This window comes from Colossoma macropomum, unplaced genomic scaffold (assembly GCF_904425465.1).
Source record: "Colossoma macropomum unplaced genomic scaffold, Colossoma_macropomum, whole genome shotgun sequence".
Classification (NCBI taxonomy): domain Eukaryota; kingdom Metazoa; phylum Chordata; class Actinopteri; order Characiformes; family Serrasalmidae; genus Colossoma; species Colossoma macropomum.
The window spans coordinates 553,919-581,176 of NW_023495942.1; the positions used below are offsets into that span (position 1 = coordinate 553,919).

At 36.2% G+C, this 27,258-nt stretch overlaps 1 protein-coding gene across 3 annotated transcripts; it reads left to right on the forward strand.

Annotated features, from left to right (window-relative positions):
- The first annotated feature begins 1,738 nt into the window (after window positions 1–1,738).
- Window positions 1,739–21,813, forward strand: LOC118803673 (nuclear body protein SP140-like). 3 transcript variants are annotated; one of them, XM_036564135.1, is made up of 15 exons: window positions 1,739–1,960; window positions 4,183–4,407; window positions 5,561–5,677; window positions 8,365–8,498; window positions 9,095–9,148; window positions 9,290–9,322; window positions 9,804–9,858; window positions 12,187–12,336; window positions 14,572–14,711; window positions 15,965–16,033; window positions 16,556–16,683; window positions 18,505–18,610; window positions 18,705–18,779; window positions 19,558–19,701; window positions 20,706–21,813. In XM_036564135.1, the coding sequence occupies exons 2-15, from the start codon at window positions 4,329–4,331 to the stop codon at window positions 20,784–20,786; spliced, it is 1,365 nt and encodes a 454-aa protein (XP_036420028.1). In that variant the 5' UTR covers window positions 1,739–1,960; window positions 4,183–4,328; the 3' UTR covers window positions 20,787–21,813. The 3 variants fall into 3 exon arrangements, with proteins under 3 accessions (XP_036420028.1, XP_036420026.1, XP_036420029.1); XM_036564133.1 differs by having other exon boundaries at window positions 4,228–4,407; XM_036564136.1 differs by having other exon boundaries at window positions 4,228–4,407; window positions 5,570–5,677.
- Window positions 21,814–27,258: the final 5,445 nt, after the last annotated feature.

The window sequence follows — 27,258 nt, forward strand, 5'->3', positions numbered from 1 at the left end:
GGAATGAAAAGTTCTTCTATGGCAATGCTCCAAAGAACCCTTGTAGCACCTGTTATTGTTAGAGTGTCTGAGTGTGGAGGTGTATTTGTGTTTAATGTGTGATGTGACACAGAGTCAGTGCATCAGACCTCACAGAACTTGAAGCAGTTACAGCTTCACAACACGCAGTAAACAGAGGCCGCCTGTGACTCACCACCCTAATATTCTAACATGCTTCCACCTTTACATTCACTCTGACTCATACAGAAACCATACAAGCTCTGTTCTGTCTTGTCTCGAGTTTGATTACGAATATATTACAAAGAGTTATAGGACAAAATGAAACCTATGATATAATGCACACAACAAACTGGTCTAACGCCCCCTTGCTGGTATTTTCCCAATACTATGTTCTAAATGCACATATAAGCACATAAACATTAAAAAAAACATTATTAGAAAACCAACCATCATGAGTCCTAAGCGAGTCTTAAAGGGCCAACATCATAGAAAACAGAATTTTCATGACACATTCACACTAGCATTCAAAAGTTTGGAAAATAATAATCCAAAGGCCAAAAACACAACACGATATACAAATAAAAGTAGGTAGATCAGATCTACATTGACCTTTAAATATTTATTTTATAACATTACCCTTTACACATTACACAATTCTAAAGAAAAATATAAATATACATAAATATATTTAAACATATATAATATTACATGTTTGTTCTCTCAAGTGAGGTGGTGAGGGTTTCTGGTAGACAAAATCACACGACATCCACAGACCAGACTTTGGGAAGCCCTGTGTTAGAATGTGATAAGCCTGGTATTTTTAAAAGATTAAAACATCATAAACAAGACACCACCAAAACTACAGTAAGTTATGATACAGTAAAAATTTTAAATGTTACTAAATAATAATAATGTAGTGCTGGGCTCTAGAAGTTTGTGAGGCTTGGTCCTGCTGATGGCCATGGCACGAGGCTCACGGGAATTGCACTCCAGAGAAGGGACTATTTCTGTTGTTATGTTGTTGTTCGTCAGCTAAAGGTATGTAATATGTGTTTATTGCGTTGTTTATTATCTTGTTACTGTGATTTGGTGGTCACTGTGAGAGTAAAGTGTATGGTCAGTGGTGAGCTCCCCCGTAAGTTCTGTGCTATGTTTGTGTCTTTCTGCCCTGGTGTTTAATAAAGAGCACTTCTCGTGGTGGAATCATGGCCTCACTTGTGTCTTATTCTATGCCGACATACAATATTAACAGCTATATGATCAGTGAGATATGAGAAATTTGGGATATCTGTGAATTTTGACAGCAATCAGAGATATTTCTTGAGATTGACCCTGAAAATTGTTTCTGTATCATACAAGTAACTTTTTTCATCATATATTTTTTTTTACTTAACTTTTTCTACTTACACCTGTATTAGTTTAATCACCCTCTTGCTGGCTGTATTATAGCATCCATCTGAAGTCTGTAAGTAACTCACAGGGTGAGATAGCTCTTTTGAAGATGGAGTAAAAACATGCTATAGATGTAAATGAAACATATTTAAATCTGATCATGCTGATATTTGCTCTTCTACTTTGTAGTCAAGAATCAGTTTACGCTTTTTGACACTAATCATATTTATCTTGATGAATATATTATTGTGTCTATAGGTGGGAAATAGTAATGCAAAAAAACATAGACTTGTATTGAATTGAAAATTGAAATGAAACTGAAAGGAACCAGGGTGTGTTCAGGTGAGAAGAACGGTTGAGTGTTGTTCTTCAGTGGAAAACAAAAAGAGGAGGAGAGTGAGAGCATTGAAGGAGTGTAGAAAGAAACAAAAAAGATACAAAAAATCAACGTGTAGGAGGGAAGAAAAGCAGAATAAAACTCCTCCACCTCTCATCTGACCGACAACTTTTATTAGCTAAGTGTGTGTGTGTCTGTTTTCATGAGGGTAACTGGATGGCGTTATACAAGGTGAGTAAATCTTTCACATTCTATTCATATCTGATCCTTATTTTCTTTCTGTGCTGTCAGTGTTTGTGGTTATTTTCCTTATTTTCGCTGATGAACACAAGATGTTAAAGTGGAATAACAGTGACAGCTTCAACAGTTGGTGGTGTACAAACTTTCATTACTTCATTAACAATGTAGCTCCAGTTAAATAATAAAAAAATAAACTATAGACATCAGATATGTCTTGGTGGATTGACTACATGTGAAGTAGGGCAGAAATTTAAACTGTTTTTTCAAATAATGCATTATTTTCTCCCTTTAAAAGTACCTCGTGAACTGATTCTGAATTGAGGTAATTCACCACATGGTAGCATTATAAAAAAAGACAGAGTTTTTAAACTGTTCCACCGCATTGCACTGTTCAGGACAGTTTTCCTTGCTTGAACTCACATTTGAGCTTGATAATTAGGGCTTGATGATTAGTGTTTTTCTCTTATTTAAATCTGGGGTAGGGCTAACCTCTAACACCACAGATCTTCTGAACATGAGGACCATGTGCTTTTTACATTGGAAGACAGTATGAGAGTTATTAGGCTTTTAAAAACATGTCTGTATGGATCACAGACGCTTAAATCTGAAGCTCCCATAAAGTCTGACTGGGCGTATCCAGATTGTAAAAAAAGGCGTGATAGACCTTGGATTCCAGTGATGCAATGAAATTTGACACCTGAGAACAGCCTGCTGTCTAAACACAGAGTGAGCAGAGGAGGAACGCCAAATGTACAGAGACAATGCAGAATAGAACTGCAGAACAATGAGAAAAATGGAAGACAAGAGGTGGAACCATGGTGAATAGTCCTTATGATGTCCTTATAGTCCTTGATGAGTGACTTTTCTGAACTCACGTTTACCTTCTTTTCTGTTTTGAGCATTATAGATCGATTAGGAAACCATCAAATGCATTGAGAATGAGTCATTGGTCATCTATTAAACCATTTGGATGCTTTACATTGTGATGTCAACCCATTAAAAAAAAGCCAAAACACATGACAAAACCATCAAGAACCAACAGAAACACTTAATGGTTTCTTTGGGTTTTTTCAGCAGGGCTAAACCATGACTGTTGGAGCATTCAGTTTAAATGATAAATGTCAAAACTCAATCAAAAAATAGGTAAAAACACTTCTATGCGGGGCTGTAGCCAGAATTTTACAATGTGGTGGCCAATGATTTTTTTGGGGTGGCAACAGAAAAATAAAAGAACAAAACTAGACAAAGACTAGACACTAGGCCTAGAGCAGTGGTCACCAGCCCTCCTCCTGAAGATCTACTTTCCTGCAGAGTTTAGTTTGAATCTACCATGCTGCTCCTTTTACCTAAGAAAAATGTGTATGATCCATCCAATCACAGACTTCTGAAGAAGTTAATTAGCTAGAGCAGGTGTGGCAGATAGTGGTTAGAACTAGACTCCACAGGAAGGTAGACGGAATTATTACTGTTATTTGCGAGTGAACAGACCGGATTTGTGTGTCCAGACATCACCAACCTATCTGCATGGGTTGCCTCCAAAGTCTCTGGCATAAGCGTGAATCTTTGGTGCTGTTCTTGAATCACAGCAATTCCATCACTCTGGATTAAACATCGTCATTGTTTGTCTTGTTGTGAGTGACACTTTGAAATCTGATTTGAGTGGCCAGAGTGTCCAGACTGAGATGCAGCTGTAAAAATATGATTGAAGTCGAATATTAACCACCTCCAAATGTGGTTTGGAAATCTGATCTGGATACAATCTGGATGTGTCACAAATCGGATTTGGGCTGGCAGTCTAAACAAGGACCTAGACTTGAGTGACCTTTTTTTTCTCACACACTTGGTCCCTTTGTAAATCAAAAGTGGACAGGTTGATTCCACTGTCAGTTCCTCATTATGTTGGTGGTTAATCTGACACTTGAGGCATTCAGTCCAGCTACTGAAGTCCAACCAATACAATAGCTTGCTTGGCTCTGTCTACCTAGAGACCACAAAGAAAAAATACTGATTGGAGAATTTTCCATTGAGCAGTTCAAGAATTTAATTCTTTTGTTTACCAAGACTTAATAAGAAAAAAAGAGATTTACCACAATTCTTACAATCAGTTTAAACACACAAAGCGTGACGATTATATTAAATAAAAATGAATCTATAATTGCATTGACATTCATGCCTTCATTCATTCATTCATCATCGTTAACCGCTTAATCCAGCTAGCGTCGCAGTTCATTACAGACATGTACATGTACCCCTGAAAGGACCTGAAGGAAGAGGAAAATGATGACTGGGATTGAGAGATTCAGACTGGCTGAGTGAAGAGGAACAAATAAAGATAAGAAATCACAGGAGGAAGAGAAGGATGATGACCAGGAGCTGCAGGAAAAATGGTCAGCTGAGACTGTCCCCTGTCCACAATTTTAAAAGGGAGACTGCAAGCAGTAAGTCAGCTTTCACTAGGAATTCAGGGAAAATCACAAAGTGGTATGAAGAATCAAATTTACACCATTTTCAGTTAATTCCAAATGGAGCAGATCAGCTAAGATCATGTTTGATGTCTGAAATTTCCTTCTTTACTTTTGCCCTGGAACTACAGGACTAATGTAGCTAACAGGTACTACTTATACCTCACTAATAAACATTGTGCAAATATAAATATTTAATTGAATATACATATAATTGTGTATAAGTGTGTTACATTTCAACCTGAATAACAATAATGTATTAAGAACTGTTATATACAGTAATTATTATATACAGTACTGTGCAAAAGTCTTTTCATTTAATTTCCATTCGGCATCAAAGGTGTTCATTTTTCAGCATCAGCCTCATCAACCAATTCTTTCCAGGAGACTTACTTTCAGTTTTCCAAGAAATCTGCAAGATACTTTTAACACCTTAGACGTTGGTTGCATTTTCTGCTTCTCATGATCCAAATAATCCCAGACATAAATTCAGACTTACCAGTCCATAAAAACTGACTTCACATCTCAGATGTAGAGTTTCTGTGTTCTCGTGCAAAGTCCTTCTCTTTTGTCTATTCCCTTTTCTCTGTAAGGGCTTCTTGGCAGCTACACATCCTTTCAGTCTCATAGTGTTGAGTTGTCTTCTCACAGTGGAAGGATGAACAGAAGCACTTTACTTTTTTTTAGATCTGAAGCAACAGTGGAGCTTGATTTTCTCCTCTCTCTCAAAGATGAAAGCTTTAGGTACTGTTTATCCGATGGGGACAGTTTTAATAGATGTTCACAGTCCTGTTTTCTCTATAAGTTTCAAGAATTTTTAAACTCCTGTTTTTTCACTTATTTCTCTTTGGCTTTCATCTGCCTTATGCAAGTGAATTATCTTATATCTAATCTACTCTGTAATGTCTCCTAAAAAGGAACAACATTTACTTAATAACTATAAAATGGGTGTTTCTGAGTTTTGCACAGCACTACATCACTAATTTAAAAAGAAAAAACAAACAAAAAAAAAAATAGAAGTCCAATTGGGATGACAAGTTCTTGATCAGGGCTTTACAGTACAACCCAAACTTTCACTCATCATTTCATTTGCATTGTTTATCATAAACCTGGCTCTGCTAATGTATAGTCATTTCAGGCCCCTCAGTGAACAAGAGGCTGGGAGAACACATCAGGGACCTACAGGATCTTTTAGTCAGCTGTGGAGATAAAGGAGGCATACTGTACAAGGAAAAGTTCAACAACAGTGAGTCTGAATATGTTTCAGTATATTTGTATCTGGGTTTGGGGAGTTCCCCAAAGTCACACTCCAAGCCAACTGCTTTTTCTGCAAATCTACTGACACATTAAGTAAATTTCACATAGTGGAACGCAACATCATTACCTTTTTTTATCCACGTCACTTTAACCACTGTAAAGGTCTTGCTTAAATATATATATATATATATATATACCTATATATATATATATATATATATATATATATATATATATATATATATATATATATATATATATTTAAGCAATAGAACACGAGAGGGAGTGTGTTATCACGAAATAACATCACGGCTGTGATTAGATCATCACACGACCTCGAGTGTTCTATTGCTTTTATACAACAGTTAAATAAATAAAGTAAGAAATAAATAAACTGGGCCGTGAACGCAGCGTTTAATATGCTTTAATGTTAACAATTCCTTCCACCAAATTATAGTTCCTCAACAAGCAGCTTGTTGCTACGTCAGAGTAACGAACTCCGCTCACTCGCTGCACAGGATGCTGTAAGCCTTGCCTTTTGCAGTACAGACTGAGCCATAAAACTGCCGCAATATCAAATTTGTAAATCCAGTCTGTAAAGCATCTTACAGCCCATTTTGTTTGGCGAATGGTATTCGGTTAATTTCTGGCTAGTTCCAGGTTGTTCAGCTGTTCTTCTGTCACAGCTGCCAACTGAAAAGCTGCTCAGTGGTGATGACAGTTTGGGAATTTAGTGTAGTCTCATCTTCACAGTCTGACCAAATCGGCTGTCGGTCAAATGTGATCTTAAAAGTATCCAGTTTCTGTTTGTGCACAAAGTATGAAGTAAAAATGTTCAAATGTCTTGAGCGTCTCCTACAGCTGTCAAAGTCGTTGCTTAGCAACGGCATCTCAGAGGAGTGATACAGTGTTTGCAAAAAACACGTGATGTTATGGCGAAATATCAGCACAGTTAGAACGCTTCTCAACCCATCAGCTTGCGTGGCCGGAATTAATTGTTGTATATATATATATATATATATATATATAGGCATGGGGGAGTAGTTAAGTAGCGCTACTTTTTGTAGTTAATTATAAATGTTTGTAGCTAACAGCTGTAGCGCCTACAAATTTTTGTGTAGCTATAGCGATAATTTTTGCCACAATTTCGCTACAGGCTTCAGACAATCCATGCAAAATCTGAACCACAGAATGTGGTCGGTAACTGAGCTGGTGGCGATTGTGCAATCCTGACTGAGCCGCGGACAGTTCGAGTAAACAGTCACGCGCTCGCCCCACATGCTGATCACCCCTTACTAGCAGGCTTAGCTCAGGGGTCGCAACCGAAATGTTAAGAAGAGCCGTTTTATCCTTTCAACAAAAACGAGACCACCTTGGGAGCCACAACACTTTATGTCCGTTTTACCATCTTGGCTGTAAATAAGTCTCAGTATGTGCTGATGTACTAATACAAACTAAAAAAGAATATAAACACAAACACAGACTTACTTTGCTCTGCTTTAAGCTTTCGCTCAGCTATAGCCACTTCTCTCACATCTCAGGAAACTTTTCTGCAAGTTTCTTGTAAAATGTCTCTCAATGTTCAACTTTTTATGAGGCTTTATGAGGTTGTTGCAGATTGAGCATATGAGGAAACCAGCTCAGTGCTTATAAATGCAAATAAGTCCATTCATCTCCAAATTATCGACGTTCGTCTTAAATCTCTCTTTTTGCCGTTTCGTTGTCTGCGTTACTGTGTGACCAGCAGTCTGCGCATCAGTCTTCAGCATTAAACGTTGGTGAATTAGCAGTTAGACATTAACTCCAGCGTTTAAGACCATTTACTGTAAAAACCGTGTTAGAACTGTGTGTTATAACGATTTTACAGTAAAGCAGGATTATATTATTTTACCTTAAAATCTAGTTCTGCTGTGGAGCTGCAGCAGCTCTGCAGCAGTGGAGAGATTATTCAGGCCTGATTCTCACCCCAAACAGAGCCAGGGTCACTGATGAGAATTTGAGGTTTAAGTGTTACTGAAGTTTAACAAATGACTCTGGATGTTATGTCTGTTCATATCTTGATGAAATGTTTAAATTGGAGCAGTTTTATTTCAACAGTTGACAGTGCTTTGCACAAAGTTGTTTTGTTTGTATTTGGTTATTTTTGTTGATTTTTGTAAGGAAAAACCTGGAATGATTGACTTTGCCTTTACAAATTTTTTGTTGGATATCACACCTTGGGGTGTGTAAGTTTGATTGTTGGTTACACTTAAACTCACTTTTTGGTGATCTTTTTGTATATTTGCAGCTTTTCAATTGTGTGTTTCTTTCTGGCACATGATTGAATGCAGTGTCTTGTTCACAGTTGGGCTTGTTTGGTGTGTCAGGTGGAGATTCACAAACATTCTGACAATCACGCTTTGGAAGTAGCTAAAAAGTAGCCACTACTTTTTCTGGAAAACTAGCTACACATTTTGGGAAAGTAGCTACAAAGTAGCTAACTACTAATTTTTCAGTAGATATATATATATATATATATTATATATAAGGTATATAATATATATATATATATATATTAACTTGAAATATATATGTATATATACACACACATTTCTAATTAACTCTCTCTCTCTCTCACATACACACACACACACATATACACACAACATCAACCCTCCACCACCAACCCCCCTGCAGGTAAGCCATGCATCCTCTCTGAAGGACAGTGGTTCACACCCTCAGAGTTTGAGAAGTTTGGAGGAAAGGAGAAAAACAAAAAGTGGAAAACTAGCATCCTTTATCGCCAGTTTCCTTTACAAACACTCATAGAGGTAAATATGCAGAACATGTAAAAGCTCACACTGCAGTCTATATCAACTCAGAGCAAAAGCAAAAAAGATTCACACTCAGTCAGTATAAGCAGAGAAATGAAGAAGATTTGATTACAGAATTAATAAATCTGTACAAATAAATATACAGTCGCATGCAGACATTTGAACACCTCTGGTCAAAGTACATGTTTTGTTGATTTTCTAAGTGAAAATAAGTGAATACCTAGTCTATGAAGAACAAACTAAAATATGACATTTTTCTGAAAATTAATGAACATATTTATTTGCTGAGTTTAACATATTGGAATAGCTTAATGGACAAAAAGTGCTAGAACTTTTACACAGACTACATTTTACATTATTTTTACCTGCATATTCAGCAAATAAACAGTAAGCATGTTCTCTCTGTAGAGCATGTGTACTTATTTTCACCTAGAAAATCAACTAAACATGTCACATGCCCATTTTTCCATATGTACCATTTGATTTTGATGTTCCATATGATTTAGCTACATTATTTGGTCTTGCACACATGCAAGTGTAGAGACTTCATTCTAATCCTCTTACTCTTCTTCTCTTTAATGTCCACTGTGTAGGGGGGCTTTCTTTCATCTCCATCATTTAAACAAAAGAAGATACAGGATGAAGAGGTACTACAGTCTCTTCTGTTAAATGATTCTTGTTAATGTATCAAATTCTTACTGAATCTTTTTTTTAGGGCTCGAAATATGTTTTTCTCACAGTTCTCTGTTTTTTGTCTCAATTCTTGCACACACTGCTGTTGTCCAAAGTCTTCACCTGTTGGCAGGGACTCACTGGGACAGGTAAGACCAGTGAGGTCAATATAATTTCTGTAACCACTGTGCAGGTAAAGACTGTAAAGACTGTAAAAGTAACTAATGACTGTAAAGATCAATGTGTAGTGACTGTAAAGGTCACTGTAGTGACTAATGACTCTAAAGGTCAGTGCAGTAACTATGACTGTAAAGGTCAGTATAATGACTGTTAAGTTTACTCTAATGAATGTAATAACTGTAAAGATGACTGCAAAGATGGTAATGACTGTAAAGATCACTGTAATGAGTGTAAAGACTGTAAAAATCACTGTAATGACTAAAGGGCTACTGCAGTGACTGTAATGATGTTTATAGTCATAGATCTATGCAGGTCTAATTACTGTTAAGACCACTGTAATTACTGTAATGATTGTAAAGGTCAAAGCTAAACTTAGTGTCTAAACGTAGTCTATAATGTGCCTTTACTTTAAGTTTGAGACAATGTATTAACATCTGTTTGTTGTTTTAGCCACAATGCAAGAGAGCGCTGTTTACATCCAGTGGAAGTACCAGACAAGTTACAAGTTAGTGTCTTAATCATTTACTCTGAAAGTCACTAACCCAAGCACTACGTTGTATACAGTGTATATTTAATGCATTTTTGTGATATTTATTAATGTTATTATGACTGGAAAAGGCCATTAGTTGGATTTTATCATAACAATAGTAATAATAATAGTGATAATAATAGTAATAATAATGATGATAATAATAAAAATGTATTAAATATTGACATGTGCTGTTGTGACATTTTAGAAGTCCTGCTCAGGCTGATTTTGTGTCAGAATCATGTTACAGATATGTTTAACAAACACACGAATACCTACCTACTTATGATTCATCTAAAAGCACTGAGATGTGGATGTGTTTGAGTAATGAGACTTCATACTGTACGTGTACACCGATCAGGCATAACATTATGACCACCTCCTTGTTTCTACACTCATTGTCCATTTTATCAGCTCCACTTACTATATAGGTGCACTTTGTAGTTCTACAATTACAGACTGTAGTCCATCTGTTTCTCTGCTTACTTTGTTAGCCCTCTTTTACCCTGTCCTTCAGTGGTCAGGACCCCCATGGACTCCCTAGGTGCTGCTTCCTACTTGCATTATCTACCTGTTGCAGGATCGTACTTGAAGCCATAAGATAATTTACGAGAGCGTGATAGATAGCAGTCCACCTTAACTGTAGAAATAAAATATGTTAGCTACCCCCCTAACATCAAGGCTCATAGTATTTCCCCACAATTGTACTTAATTGGCGTGACCCGCAAGGCAAGTTCATTCATGCAGCACATTTCATACTCAGAGGTAATTCAGCATACTTTACATAAGAAATTTCTCCACCGTGTCTGCAAGTATGACGGGAGCTTATGTGAAGTACTGAGCTGCTGCTGAGCATTCAAATATCAGACAAGAAATGTCTGTGTTATACTTGTCATAAGATGAAAGCCTGAGTTCTCAAACACTAGCTGCAAAATGTAAACAGATCTCTAAAATGATCATTAGACAGCTTGCTCTGCATTTTGCACTTTTTACTCACCATTCAAAAACTGGTTGAAAAGAGCAAAGTGGTCTAAAAGGGGGCTATTGTTCTTCTAAATTAGTCATGTAGAGATGAACCAAACCGATCCTGCCATGACTAGCATCGTTGGCGGTGCTGCCCACCAGTGACACTGGTGCTGGGTTGCCAAAGAGACACCACTCTTGATCATTATCAATCCCACACAGTTTTGAGCATGCAGCAGCTAGGATTCTTTGGAGCATTTAACCGCTATTAAATTGTATTAATGTATAAATATTTCTTGAATATAACACTTGTAAATGGTTATTCTGTGGCATATCATTACTAGTAAAACAAAGTTTTAAATATTTGAAACCAAAAAAGATATCAGAAATCTTTTTTTTTCCAATGCGAGGCAACATCTGCCTGGAAAACCCCAGACATCTGGAAGGGACTAAATAAAATCACACAGGAACACCTGTAAACGAGGAAATTACCCCAGGACCCCATGTACATTTAATCCTGTCCAAATAGGTCGACAAATGTAAAATTATGAATATATATATATTATATATATTATGAATATATATATATATGTATAAAAAACTTCCCAGAGGCATCTAAAGCTACATTTTAGGGCACCTCCTCTATAACAGCAGAAAGCACTTTTTTTTAATACAGACAGCACATGGACATGGCTTTGGAACTCCCATCTAGCAGTTTGAAGTTTCTCCCACAGGTGGCGCTATGGTGTATATCTATTAGAAAGGAAAGTCACAAACCTTAACATGATGCAATCCACACATGCATTTGCAGTAACAACGTTCAAAAGCAGAGGTAAAAACTTAAAACCAAAAGGTATTGTGTTACTAATTATAGTTTATGATATCCATTAAAGAATTATTAAATTAGATAAATCTAAAAAGTATGTAAATTAAAGATCGCATAGAATGCAGCTGCACTGGACCATGTTTGAGTGTTTACCCTTGATCTGCTGCTGCCCAAACTGTTTTTGAATGAGTATGTGCTGACCAGTGCAGGACGGAGATGAAAACAAGCAATGTTTTTTCATTACTATTTCATTTTCTTTAAATGAAATGTCATTAAATGTAATGACAATGTAGACTTATTTAATCTTTTTTCAAACAAAATTTGGATTTTTTCTGTGGCCAAAAAATTTCAGTGCATCCCTGTTTAAGACTTATTATTCAGTAACCACTATGAAACTAATATGTAATTGGGTTAATTTTTCATGTGTATCCTTCTCTGCTGCTATTCTGATGATGTGATTGTGAGGTTGTGTACAAGATCAAGTGTGAGTGATCTGCTCCACTACTGTCTGTTAGTTTCAGAGTCCAGTGCTGGAGAAGAAGAAGAAGAAGAAGAAGAAGAAAAAGACACAAGGCCAGTGCATCCATCTGTGTTTCAAACTCCTACTTTACCAGTCAGCTGTGGTTCTGTCAATGGAGTTTTATATAAGCGCAGATTTGCCTCAGGTAGGTGTCTGCTTTCCAGAGTTCAGTCTTGTTATGATGTTTAAAGGAATAGTTTGGGAAAAAACAAATGTGCAGATTTTCCATTCAACCCCAAATGTCGATCAGCCAAGACTTGTTTGACGTCTGAAGTTTGCTTCTTTATTTTTGCACTGGAGCTAAAATGCTAGTGCTAACATATACCCCATCAGTTAGCATTTTGCAAAAGGTCAAGCATTCCTAAATTATCACACACTTGTATTAGAGCATCTCAAACATGTCCTGGCTGAACAACTGCATTTTAGGTAAGGTGGAGATTGATTTTTCTCTCTTTAGCCTCGTTCTGCAAAAGGGTGATTTTAAACAATGATCTTCCCAGATTATCCTGTGGTGTGGGGTTCAAGTTCAAGAGGCTTTATTGTCATTGCATATACAAGTACACAGTGAAACAAAACAACATTCCTCCAGAACAATGGTGCAACGCAGGACAAAAGCAGGATGTAACACACTATGACATATTAGCAGCTAGTCTAGCATATATGAGCATAGCAGTCCCTAAGATAGCAACCAGAACAGCAAGAATACAGACTTTGGTTGATACAATATTCGCACAGCCAATATTGTTAAGGAGATAAAATGTCCAAAAATGCAAGTAGTCAGATTTATGAATCATATTGGGTGAAGTATTTCAGTGTGAAACGCAATAATTATATTTAAGTACAATTTCACAGACATAATCTGGAATTTCTGAGTGAGATGGTGTCATATATATATATATATGTGTGTGTGTGTGTGTGTGTGTGTGTGTGTCTATAATCCAATCTTTACTCCTCCAATCTACACCTAGTCCAGCCGAGGCTTCCCCAAATATGAATTGTAAATATTAAACATTGAGTATTTACAACTCAGTATCCTGTAGTGTGGGGTTGACAGTGATTCTCTGGTGTAAAACACAGTGTTAACATCATGCCTGAAAGACTGTCAACCAATCTGAGCTGAGCTGAAGAAGTTGTACACATAGCAGTCAAATCAAAAAACAGTCACCTCATGTGTGTATGTTTATGTATGTTTTTTTCACATTAAGCTCATGTTGCAGTATATATAAGCTGTGTTGACCCCTTCTTTTCAGCCATGGCTTCATCTTAATTTTTTTTCTCCCACTCGGCTTTTCTGGACAGGAAGCACACGCCACCAGCAAAGCTAAAGCCTTTTGACAACCAGAACCATTCTTCGGACTCATGTTCACAAAATCTGAGAGTGTGTGGTGTTGCATTCAGGGCAGATTGTGTGGTGTGGGGACTTTGATGACTAGCAACAATCAAGGACAGAAAAATGGGTGAAAAATATCATTATGTGTGGGGTCTCTTATGTTTCAACATCAGTTAGGATTTTTAAAATCCCGCAGTGTGGGTCAGGCATTGGTTTTCATTAATATAATCAAATACAAAATATTTTTCCCTGTAACTCTGTTATGAGATTAACTAAGACACTCTTGTCTCTCTATGTATAAAATGTTAGGTCTCTGCGTTGAGCTGCTAGTGAGCAATGAGGGCGATAGTGGAGGGGTGAGAGCCCCCTGCTGTGAAAATAATTCATACTTCTTCACAAAGACGGCCATGCCAAGATAAAACAACACAGCCGACAGCACAAACTGCTAAAATATTGTGTATAAAAACTGCCACAATGAAAAATAGCATTTAAACACAATAAAAAAACACTTTTATAAATGTTGATTTGCCTGGTGACCTAAATACATTCCATTAATGTTGCTGAACAACAAAAATGTGTAGTTCAACTGAGCGATCTCCAAAACATGTGAAACTTGCAAAAGCCAGTGAGAAAAATGGTTTATACACTGGTGCATGTAATCTTGCAGAATCCTTTGCACAGCAGTATGCACAGTATGACGGCACATGGACTTTGGTGCTATTAAAAGTGCCATCTGACTTCAACTTCAACTTCAACAGTGGCCTGTTGTGAAAAATGCTTGCGGAAATACTTTACAATTAAAATTTCAATGCATTTAATTTCTTTATTGAATTCAGAGTTGTAGGAGTTGAGTTGTTGAGTTGGATGAGCTAAAAAACAAGCCAACATGCAAAAGTTTGGAATCAACAATAATATTAATATACGTCATATACATTTTTATTTTTTTCATGCATGTATACGTATGTATAATATTCTATGTATTATATGTGCAATTACTTTATGAGTTTTAATCTAATCTGGACACTAAATATGTATGTTGATCTGCTGCAGGGTCACGAAGTAAAAGCATCCGCACGGAGGAGTGCTGGTTCACTCCGGAGGAGTTTGTAAAGCAGGAGTTAACTATGACAGACGGGCACTGGAAGAAAGATATTCAATGTCATGGCAAAACATTAAACTACCTGTTGAAGGTAATACGAGAGAGAGAGAGAGAGAGAGAGAGAGAGAGAGAGAGAGAGAGAGAGAAAGAGAGAGAGAGAGAGAAAGAGAGACAGAGAGAGAGAGAGAGCAAGAAATAATGAAAATGGCAGAATGCATGTATTCATTCACATATCTCACCTGCAGATGACATTCATGAGACATAACAGGATTAAAGTGCTAACAGGAGAGAGATTTATCAGAGATTTCAACATTTTTACAACTGTTTGCAAAAGCTTGAACACCCTGGTCAAATGATACATTTTGTTGACTTTCTAAGTGAAAAGAAGTTACACATCCTCTACAGAGAACACACTTAAACATGACTTTTATTGTTAATTTTAGTGCACGGTTTTACGCTTTGGAAAATAAAACTTTAATTATTAAATGTGCCATAACCTTTGCACAACATGCTTTCTTCAATATGTTAAATTCAGCAAATCAACAGTAATTGTGCATTATAATGTGCAGAAGTGTGCTCTCTGTAGAGGATGTGTTTTATAAACTTATTTTCACTTAGAAAATCAACAAAACATGTAAATGATTATCTTATTGTTGTATTAATGGTTAATTAACAATAATTTTAGCAATATTTTTTCTTTATGTTCTTTATTAAATACATCCTATTTGCAAATGTTGTATTTTTAAAAAACATATTGTACTCATCTTTCACAGTCTTTTTATGGATGATCACATTTATATCGATATTGGTGGAAAATAGCTTCAAAAAATATCAGCATCAGTCAGATGTATAGATTTCAAACTAAAAACCTATGTAATTATTGTACCCTGGATGAGCAGAAAAATGCCATATTTAAGTGTGTTCTCTGTAAGAGATTGTGTTAATTTACTTTCACTGAGAAAATCTAAAATATATCATTTGACCTGGGGGTGGGGTGAGGGGGGTTGGAGATTCAAACTTTTGCATATGCTTGTATAAGCAATGGAGGGGAAGTGAGTTGGAGAGGGAGGAAAAGATGCAAGAATAGGACAAGAGAGACCAAGAGGTACTCATTTAACTCATATCAAGGGATTTGTTAATGTACATTTGCATACAGATGTAACAGCCTCCTTGACATATTTAGAGAAAAGATCAGAGAATCTGCACAGTGCATGGATACGGTTACAGTATCATTAACAATTTGTAGGAACTGACATCAGTTCATAGGATTTTATTTAATTATTCATTTATTTAAATTTGTCACAAACGCAAATATAGTCTAACATGCGTATGTTCCTTCTGTAGAAGAAGATCCTGATGGCACATTGCCGGCTGTGTAGTTGTAATCATTGCAGTACTACAGAGCAGGATCTGGTGAGTGAGTGCCATTCTACAAAATCATTTCATCATATTCTATACACTAATTTTTAGATTATAAACATGCATTTTTGCTTGAATTAAAATATGATATGCTACACAGATGCTTGATACCAAATCACCATTGCTATAATGTTGTGAAAAAATGTTAGAACATGTTAGATATGGAAGGGAGTTTAGGACTGAGCCCTGTGGAACACCTAGAATGTGACCATTATTATGAGATGTTAATATGAATATTATCATCAGCGCTTTTTTATTACCTTTAAAGAGAGACTGAAGTGGATCAGTTATAGTTGAAATCTATTATAGTAAGTTGATCCATTATAGTACGTCCTCAATAAAATATTACTGTTAGTTTTCAGAATCATAAATTTAATTAAACAGGTCTAAAAAGAAACCTGCTGATGCCTTTTTTTAGTTATTTGTTTTTTACATTCCGAATTAATTTGCGTATTGATTTATTAATTAAGCATTTATTCGATATTTAACTTATTTATCTTTATGTTCTGTAACCAGCTTGATGAGAAAAATGATGATGAGTGCTTCATCTGTAACACTGAATGTGACCTGCTGTGCTGTGATGAATGTCCAAGAGCTTTCCATCATCAGTGCCATTTACCGGCTGTGCAGGACGATTCACTGGGGTGAGGGGAAAAGACTACTTACGACAGATTTTATAACAACACCACATCCACTAAAACATACAGTACACACTGACCGGTCACTTTGTTAAGTACACCTGCTTTTATCTGCAACTGTTTCTCTGCATACTTTGTTAGTCCCCTTTTATCCTGTTCATTCTATAGGTCAGGACCCTCAGAAGACCACCATAAAGCAGGTATTATTTGGGTGGTGGATCATTCTCAGCACTGCAGTGACACTGACATAGTGGTGGCGTGTTAGTGTGTGTTGCACTAGTGCGAGTGGATCAGACACAGCAGTGCTGCTGGAGTTTTTAAACACCTCAGTGTCACTGCTGGACTGAGAATAGTCCACCAACCAAAAATATCCAGTCAACAGTGTCCTGTGGACCCCGTCCTGTTACGTTGGTATTAACAAATGCTGCAACTATTTTTTTGTTTCATTTTATTACGCTGTGCTTTTGTTTTATACTACTGACACTGTCCAAAACACAAAATGCAGCTAGTGCAGAAGCATCTCATACACTGCAATAATGTAGTGTTTCGTTTTATTTTAGGAAAATAATCTCACTATGCAATCTCATCATTGTTTCATCTCAAAACTAAATAAAACATTTTGTTTATTTCACATTTTATTCTTTCCTGTCATAGGAATTTTAATACTATAAAGTTTGGTCAGTAGGAGGAGCAGTGCACTCACTGCTCCACTTCAAACTCGGCCTATGAGCACAGCCATTGGCTCACAAGCTGCTGAACTGAATAATATGTAAATGAGGTGCTGGCAGACTGGCACTAGATTTCACACAGTGCAGCTGATTCATTGTTTGCATTCAAATCTCCACTTCTTTGAAGATCATAAGAAAGTTTCATAAATGAGATGCAGAGTAGTTCATACGCCATTAAAGTGGTCACATCTGTGCTCTTTTTTATGCAACTTTGATGAATAAGGGCAACTGTGAGTATTTATATGAGGCTGACAATAATTGCTCTATACAGTAAATTTAAAAATGGTTATTTAAGCACATTTAACTCATAAATCGTCATCCTGATTTCTTTACATATCAAAATAAATGCAGCAACAGCACTGAAAAACCACATTATTACTTACAAATAAATAAAATAGCCTTTGTTTTGCATCTGTTCAACCTATAGCTAATTATTTCTGCGGTTTTGCTTTCCTGTTTGAATGTAATTACACAGTCAGTTTCTTAAGGAATTACATTTACATTCAGTTTACATTCTGTATTGACAGGTTCGACTCTGCACATTTGACTTTTTTCATTCAGTTTTGATTTCACAAAATGATAAAAACAGAGCACATATATAAAAACGCAGACATGGGGAGAACATGCAAACTCCACACAGAAAGGGCCCTGGCCGCCCGGCCGGGAATCAAACCCAGGCCCTTCTTGCTGTGAGGTGACAGCGCTACCCACTGTGCCACCGTGCTGCCTAAATATAACCTCACGATCCTTAAAATTGCTTTCATGATACACAATACATATGATAATATTTCATTTTGGATAAGTTACAACAGATTAAAAAGTAGATGGCCCCAGTAGAGCCACATGGAAAAAAACCATAGAACTGTGAATTCAATTTTTACATGCTTGCTACTGTAAATCCAGTTAAACAGGACTCATTTCTGTATTACTTACTATATCCTTTTCTGATCATGCTTTTCTGAGCATATCGTGACATCATTTATCATGATAATGATAAAATATTGTCATATTACCCAGCATTATGCAGAATGATACTTTTTCCAATTCATATCATACTAAAATGAAGCTAATAATGCAACTGAAATCTTTATGTGTGCAGAGAAAAGTGGAGTTGCACTTTCTGTGTCTTGAAGATCAACCAGAGATGGTGGCAATCCAGACACATGACTGAAGAAGAAGCTCTGGACAGTTCTATTTCTCAGTTGGTAAACACAGATAAAAACATACACACATGTATACAGTTACACACATTCATACACAGCATTTCTAAATTTGTGTGTTTGTGTGATTCTTTGTCAGCATTGCCAGTATTTGCTGTTGTGTATGTATAAGGAGGATATAGAGCATGTGTTCACTGAAGACCCCACTAAAAGAGTAAGTAGCACCGGCAGATCTAGATAATTTAGTACTAGATGATTTTTGTCTTGCTCATAACTCACTAAAACAAACAGAGAAATTCTGTGAAAAGTGCAGGATCTAAACCTTCAGTCCACACCATTGTACCATTACTGACCTGTTTTATTATGGAGAGAGTGATTGTTGTGCATGCAGTCTTGCTTTGTTGCAAGAAAAAACATCCTTAACATTCTTATTATTTTGTCATTTCTTAACATTAAAACAAAAGAATAAAAGGCAGACTCAAATCTGTTGATATACAGTTGTATGCAAAAGTTTGGACACCCCAGTCAAATGCCATATTTTGTTGATGTTGAAGTGAAAAGTTAACACATCCTCTACATCCTCACACGTCTGCACATTATAATGCACAATTACTGTTTATTTGCTGAATTTAATATGTCAGGGAAATAAATAAAACATGCCCCGATATATTAAAATTAGCAGAAAATGTTTCATATATTTTAGTGTGTTCTCTGTATAGGATGTTTTAACTTATTTTCTCTCAGAAAATCAGCAGAGCCTGTCATTTGTCCAGGGCTGTTCAAAGTGTTGTATTTGACTGTAGCATGCACACTGAATGTAAATGTAATGAATTATTCAACTAACCATGTAACACAATTAAACAAAGTAAGCCGCATATTTAATAAAATTTTGATGAAAGATTACTGTACTTAAGTGAGAATTCATTTTCACTCAAGGAGTGAAAGTTGTGTTTCTTGGTCTCATGTCGACTCTCCTTGCTGCTCTTGTACAGATCTCAGGCTACAGCAGAGTGATTGCTGACCCCATGTGGCTGGACAGAGTGAAGACAAAGCTGCAGAACAGAAAGTATAGAAAACTGGGCCAGTTTGTGTCTGACGTCCGGCTCATCTTTCACAACTGCCACATGTTTAATAAGGTGAGATAAAAATTTTTTTTTTGTAAAAGTTTGGGTACCCCTGGCCAAATTATGTTTTTAAAATAGCATTTTCAGCAAATGTTGTTTGTACATTTACTTTATATTTGATACACATGTGAAATAAACCAACAAAATAAAGCTTGGAATCTTTCTATTGCTGTTTTAGGAATTCTCACCCACTCTTCTCTGCAGAACACTTACAGATTTCCAACGATGTTCAAGTTATGCAAAAAGCCATTCAAAGATCTTACATCTCCATTTACAGCATTTAGACTCCCTTATCTACAGCAACTTACAAACATGCTTTGTAGTCCATTAAAATAGGTTAGAGTCCAAACTGCCCTTGAGCTAAGACACTGCCAGAAACAAAAGCCAGTGCTGATACCTAGAAAGAGTAGGTAGCTCTTAAATCTGATGCAAGAAGCTACAGTCAGTGAAGGGAATGCAGCAGTAGAGGTTCCCTTCTGTAATATTTCCTTCTAATGATTCTTCCATGTGGACCATGTTTTTGCCAACAATGCTTCATAATAGAACAGTGCACAACCACTTCTGTCAACTTTCTTGCAGGTCCTTTGCTGTCATATGAGGGTTTTTCTTTGCATTTCTGGCCAGCGTACAAGCAGTTCTGAGATTTTCTGTCTTCCAGATCTTGCCTTAACTTTCATAGGCTCCCCTTTACTGGCATTTTTTAAAGACATTTTGGACAGTGGAAATTGCAAACTGGAATGCACAATGATATCTTTTTATAGCTTTGTAGGCATAAATTAGCTTCATTTTTAGATCCTTTTTTTTCTATTTTTACGTTACTCAATAAAAAATGTGTTCAATAACATTTGCGACAAATGTTATTTTTTAAAATAGTTTGCTGCAGAGATTGTGTTAACTTCTTTTCCCTTTGAACATCAATAAAACCTGCAGTTTGGCCAGGGATGCCCATATATTATTGTTAATTATTGCTTTCAGTCATTAAAAAAAGTTTTTATATTATTTTTCTTTGTCTATAGGGCAACAAGTTTGACAAGTTGGGATCCAGGCTGAGTGAGGTGTTTGAGAGGGAGTTCAAAAGCATCTTTAACATCCAGTAGCATCTCTCCTCAATCAGGAACCTTCATTAGTATTAACCAACTATGATGAATAATAATTTTGCAAACACTTTAATTTGATTAGCTTTTTGTAAAGCAGTTTGATACTGAAATGGCTGATGGGCTTTTATCAGGGGTCAGTGCCTCACTAATCAATCATCAAGCCTCACTAAAACCACTACTTTTTAAATACATGCTTCTACAGAGGCAGGTGGCAGAAGCAGTGAAAGTGAAACTAAACTTCATATATAAGGCTATACTGATTAACATAGGAAGGTTTAATGCCTGAACAACCTGAAATCAACCTAAAAAATTACTTCCTGTATAAGCAATAATAAGCAACTGTTTGTTCATTCAAATTATTTATTTAGGTTGAATGAAACTACTTAATTTGCTTATTACCCTGTTAAGTAATTTTTTTAGGTTGAATGGATGGACAGTTTTGTACAACGCATGTTGTGCGAAGGTTAATTAGCAGATTTCTTAAAAGGGGAAACCTTTGGTGATTGTTGTATTAAAATTCACTGGTGATTTGTTGTAAACGTGGCTCTCCTGTTGATTCTCTCCTGAATGTGTGGCTCAGTTAGACAGACTTACTGTACCATTTGTTCACGCATATCACCTTAGCTTTTTTATTACTATTAATTTTTTTTTTTATTTTGTCGAATGTGGATACATTGTAACCCAAATTTCCCACCTGGTGTTTGGGACCAGGCCTGGTTGGTTTCCTCATATGTTAAGAAACGAGGTTTATTTGAACAATATGCATCAACTGTCATGTTCGAGTTTTTTTTTTAATTGCCTTTTGACTTTAAATTTCCTTTTCAGTTATCTCACAGATACACTAGCCTTTAAACATTTGAAATCACCATTTTCACTCATATAAAACTGATCTTGCTTTAGATAAATGTATAAAATGACTCTAGTATAACAGTCCTGTGCAACTTTACAGGTTTTAAACAATTAGTAGGACAATTTTCAGCTGAAATAAACTCTCAAGTTGGATGAATGTCAGTAAATACTTACTGTATGTTATTCATTTATTACACAGAATTCCTAATAAATATTCAATAAAAATGTGAAAATATATATTTTTTTTGGTGAGTAGTTTGAATTTTTTTTAATCAATCTGGCAAGTGACTCCAGACATAAAAGGCCAAAATAATATTGTAGCAGGGAGTATAATCCTCTATAATAATGCCAGGGTGAGGTAAAGGATGTAAACTCCTGCTTCACTCAGACTTGGTACTCTAACCTGGATTATACATGTACATATTTGCATCAGGTGAAGGTGTGTATATTTATGTAAGAGTGTGAAAGAGAAACCTGAATAGTAAACAGTGCTGTGAAAAACTCAGGGAGCACCTTCATTCATTTAACTTCTACCCAGGCCTTCAAATATAAGTTATTCAATTTCAGCGTCAAGAAAAGAATCAAAAAGAATCAGAAAACATATATTTATTAATGCGGTCACCCTTTGCCTTTATCACAGCTTCTTTTCTGGAGACCTCAGAAGACTTTCAGGAGACTTGCTTTCAGTTTTTCAAACAAATCTGCAGGGCTATTTTTGCACATCTCCAAAGTTCAGGCTAAGACGTTGGGTGCATTTTCTGCTTGATTAATCTGCTTAAAAGTAATCCCAAACACATTCAGTAATGTTGAGGTCTGGACTCTGGGGTGGTCACTCTGTTGTTCTGAGAACACCAACAAGAGTGGTCATTTGAGGAGGCATTTCTTTATGCAAATGGAATATCTAATCTCCTCAAAAACATCTCCTGAAAAATGAATTACATGTACATAATGACTGAAATTGACTTGAAATTAAATAATTGAAGACTGGTTTCTGGGTTTTGTACTGTATGTGGCAACATGCTGACTAGATTTAATAGTGCTGTCAAGAAAGAAAAGAGAAAGAAAGCTTTTAATATCTATTTGGCCATTGATCTTTTCTGTCAGATTACTTTATGTGGGATGACTTGGCATATGCCAGCAGAGCAGCCAAGGAAACAAAGTTACTCCCTCTTACTTTCACTTTTGTTTGGGTGAAAGTGAAAGATGTTGCATTTCCATTTCAGCATTCTGGGAAAGAAGGATTGGTCTCTATTCAGTTGTCACAGTGACCTGGAATAGAAAATTAAACCTCTTTAAGAAGGGTAAAAAATGGGAAAGTGGAATTACTTTTGCTTTTCTTCACACAGCCTCTCACTTCCTTAAAAAGTATACCTGCTTTTATCAAAGGGGGTTAAAATGTCTTCAACTGCTGACAGATACTTATTGTTTAACTACATGCTGTAAGTCTGTTGCATCTGTAGGGGGGAGAGCTGCGTGTCCCAGGCACACCAAACATCGCCCAACTAGCAGCAACTGTTGCCATCCTGATGCAAATTTATTTGGGCTGCAACCATGACAACAGAGCTCTGATTGGTCAGCTTGATTTTTATGCCTCTGTTACATGCCGAATATAGCAGAGATGTTATAAAGGAGGAGACTGGTCACTGGTTGAAATATGAATGGGAAAGCTCATAATGTTAAACATGGTTTCTGTTTGTGAGAAAGACCCGTCCTTCAAGAAAAAGAGCCAATCAGCTCGCTGGTTATGCCGCAAGCGGAGAAGTGTCAACAACCTGAAAAATCAACAGTGTTTTTGTGTGTTATTGAGCCAAACGCTACGAACTATTTACAAAGTTTTTGTCGGACTTTACCAATAATTTGAACTTTAATGGTAATTTGACCTTCAGTTTAGAGTATTTTTGTCTCTCCCCATTCAAAGACAGTCTGGTGCTGTATGGCTCGAAATAACTGTCTGGTGGCGTTGCAAAGATGGCCACTGAATGAACATAGTGGGCAGACGTTTGTTAGCTATAGCATATAGTATTATATATATAGTCTGTGTATTTCAATTACATATTTCGGAGCTGCCGCTTATCTAAGAGAGAGGAAATAGCGGGGTGTCGCCTGTTCTGGGCTTCCAAGGCTGGAGGCCTGAATGTTTTATAACCAGCCCTGAGCCTTATAACATTACACAGAGGCACTTTTACTTATTCCTCGAGAGAGAGAGAGAGAGAGAGAGAGAGAGAGAGAGAGAGAGAGATGAGAGTGCAAGGAAGAAAAGGCGAGCAATCTTAAAATTTCTGTAAATATAATAATTCTTTTAACTTATAAAAGTAAATAAACTGGGTATTTTAACATTTCAATTTCACTGAACATCAAATAGTCAGTTAACAGAACAGTCATCATCTGTTACATTCTGTTAATTTATTATATAAAATAATATTCAGCAATAATATTAAAATTTGAAGGAGGCCAAGTTACTTACTTTTTTAAGACCTAAATTAGTTTTTACAGTGTACACAAAAACCATTCATTTGAAAACCAGCCCAACTTGAGCCACGTGCACAAGTGAAAAAATGTTTAACCAATATTTGCTTGGGTCCACTACAGGATGCTGTGGTTTAAGCTTTTATATTAAAATATTATTTAGTGTTTGGATTTAGGCAAGAAGAGTTTTACTGAGTGACTGTTTGTCGTTTAAATATTAAAAAATGTGGATAAAATGTAGCAGGATGTTAGAGAGGAGATGTGTAGAAGAGATGTTTGATGTGAAGAGAGAGGCAATGTGCAGAAGACTTTAAGAATGGAATTGTTGGGGAAACATCTGCATTTTTTTGTTATATATACACAGTGTTTTCATAAAACAGCAAAAGAAAAAAATGAAAACACTGTTTATACACTGTTTTAAAGCCAAAAATCTTTATCAGTGATGCCATAGAGGACCCACCTTTGGTTCTTTTAACCCCTTAAAATCTCAGTCTTAATACATACTAAGGCTTATTATTCAGTAACTACAGGGACCTCAGTGCAAACTGGCTGAGCTATTCTTGAGTTTGGTTGTGAAGTAACACTTTGGGCCGCTGGTGGGCTCTGGCCTTTAAAGGGGATCAGAGAACGAGTTTTTGTAGATGAGGTGAGCGAGTGTGAAAAAGCTTTTTAAAATTTAAAATACCTCCACACAGTGTAAAGGTTCTAGAAAAAAAATTAAACTGGTATACAAGCTTTACATTACATGAAGGTTCTTTAAACCTTTACAAGGTTATTCACACTTTCAAACAAGGTTCTTCAGGGAATGAAAAGTTCTTCTATGGCAATGCTCCAAAGAACCCTTGTAGAACCTGTTATTATTAGAGTGTCTGAGTGTGGGGGTGTATTTGTGTTTAATGTGTGATGTGACACAGAGTCAGTGCATCAGAACTTGAAGCAGTTACAGCTTCACAACATGCAGTAAACAGAGGCCGCCTATGACTCACCACCCTAATATTCTAACATGCTTCTACCTTTACATTCACTCTGACTCACACAGAATACAAGCTCATACCATACAAGCTCTGTTCTGTCTTGTCTCGAGTTTGATTACGAATATTACGACTATTTATAGGACATAATGAAACATATGACATAATGCTCATAGCAAACTGGTCTAACGCCCCCTTGCTGGTATTTTCCCAATATCATCTTGAGCCAAATGCACATATAAGCACATAAACATAAAAAACATTATTAGAAAACCAACCATCATGAGTTCTAAAGGAGTCTTAAAGGGCCAACATCATAGAAAACAGAATTTTCATGACACATTCACACTAGCATTCAAAAGTTTGGAAAATAATAATAATTATCATTTAATAAAAAAAACAAATACAGTGTAGACTCCTTAAATGGCTGACCCACCAGTAGGTCCAAAATGTATCATACTACTCTGAGAATGATTTGGTTGGTTTGCCACGTAGTTCATGTAGTTGTCAGTGCATACTATGCCTTTGACCAGGGGTGCCCAAATTTTTTGTCCTGGGGAGCCAAAGGCCAAAGCAAACAAATATAAGTAGGTAGATTGGATCCAAATTGACCTTTAATTAATTATATTTTATAACATTACCCTTTACACATTACACAATTCTAAAGGAAAATATAAATATACATAAATATATTTAAATATATATAATATTATAAGTATGTTCTCTTAAGTGAGGTGGTGAGGGTTTCTGGTAGGCCAAATCACACGACATCCACAGACCAGACTTTGGGAAGCCCTGTGTTAGAATGTGATAAGTCTGGTATTTTAAGGATTAAAACATCATAAACAAGACACCAAACATAAACTGATGATTTATTCACATATTTAAAGAATTTTGAGTAAGTTATGATACAGTAAATATATTTAACACATGCTGGGCTCTAGAAGGTTGTGAGGCTTGGTCCTGCTGATGGCCATGGCAGGATGTTTATGTTGTTGTTCGTCAGCTAAAGGTATGTAATATGTGTTTATTGTGTTGTTTATTGTCTTGTTACTGTGATTTGGTCTTTCTGCCCTGGTGTTTAATAAAGAGCACTTCTCATGGTGGAATTATGTCTCACTCTATGTCAACGCTGCAATATTAACAGCTGTTTGACAATTGGTTCTATATTATTGACAACACATGGATATTCAGCCTGCAGGCAGTTTAGTGCATTCATTCACACTGAAGTTATCAGAAAGGAGTAAATAAATGTTTTGTAAATTATATATATTTTTTCTATAAACAGACAGATGTATAGCGGAGAAGCAATGCAGTTATAGCAATGCAGTTAAACAGGTTCAAGGTGAATGTGCTTTTGGCTGTGCTCTCGTATTCTCATAGCAACCTCGTCTAAATATTGACAGCAATCAAAGATATTTCTTGAAATTCACCCTGAAAACTGTTTCTGTACCATACAAGTAACTTTTTTCATCATAGGGTTTTTCAGTTACTGAATCGTGTGTATAATTTGCACCTGTATTAGTTTAGTCACTTTCTTGCTGGCTGTAATACAACATCCTTCTGAAGTCTGTAAGCAACTCACAGGGTGAGATAGCCCTTTTGAAGATTAAGCAACAACATGCTATAGATGTCATATAAATGAAACATATAAATTTGATCATGCTGATATTTACTCCTCTTCTTTGTGGTCAAGAATCAGTTTACACTGTTTGACACAGTCTGATTTCACTAATCATATTTATTTTGATGAATATATTATAAATATATATTTAGGTGGGAAATTTTAACTACTTCCAACAAAAACAGATTTCTATTGAATTGATTGTGTTTTAAGTTTAAGTTACAACTGGCCCCTCCGTCTGACACAATGAAGTTGTAATGTTTGCACTCTGTCACTTTCGCTGGAGTTGCTAATAAAAGAATGTGTTGGAAACAAAGTTTGTTCTCATTTATACGTTGAATGCATAGAAAATGATCTCGCTCAGATACTTTTAAAATTATAAAGCAAAAAACAAAATGTGTTGCTCTCTACTGTGATAAGCAGTCAATTCGAGGTTCTAAGAATTTTACTATGAAATGAAACTGAAAGGAACCTGGGTGTGTTCAGGTGAGAAGAAAGGTCGAGTCTTGTTCTTATTTTTGCAGTCAGTGAAAAACAAAAAGAGGAGGAGAGTGAGAGGAAT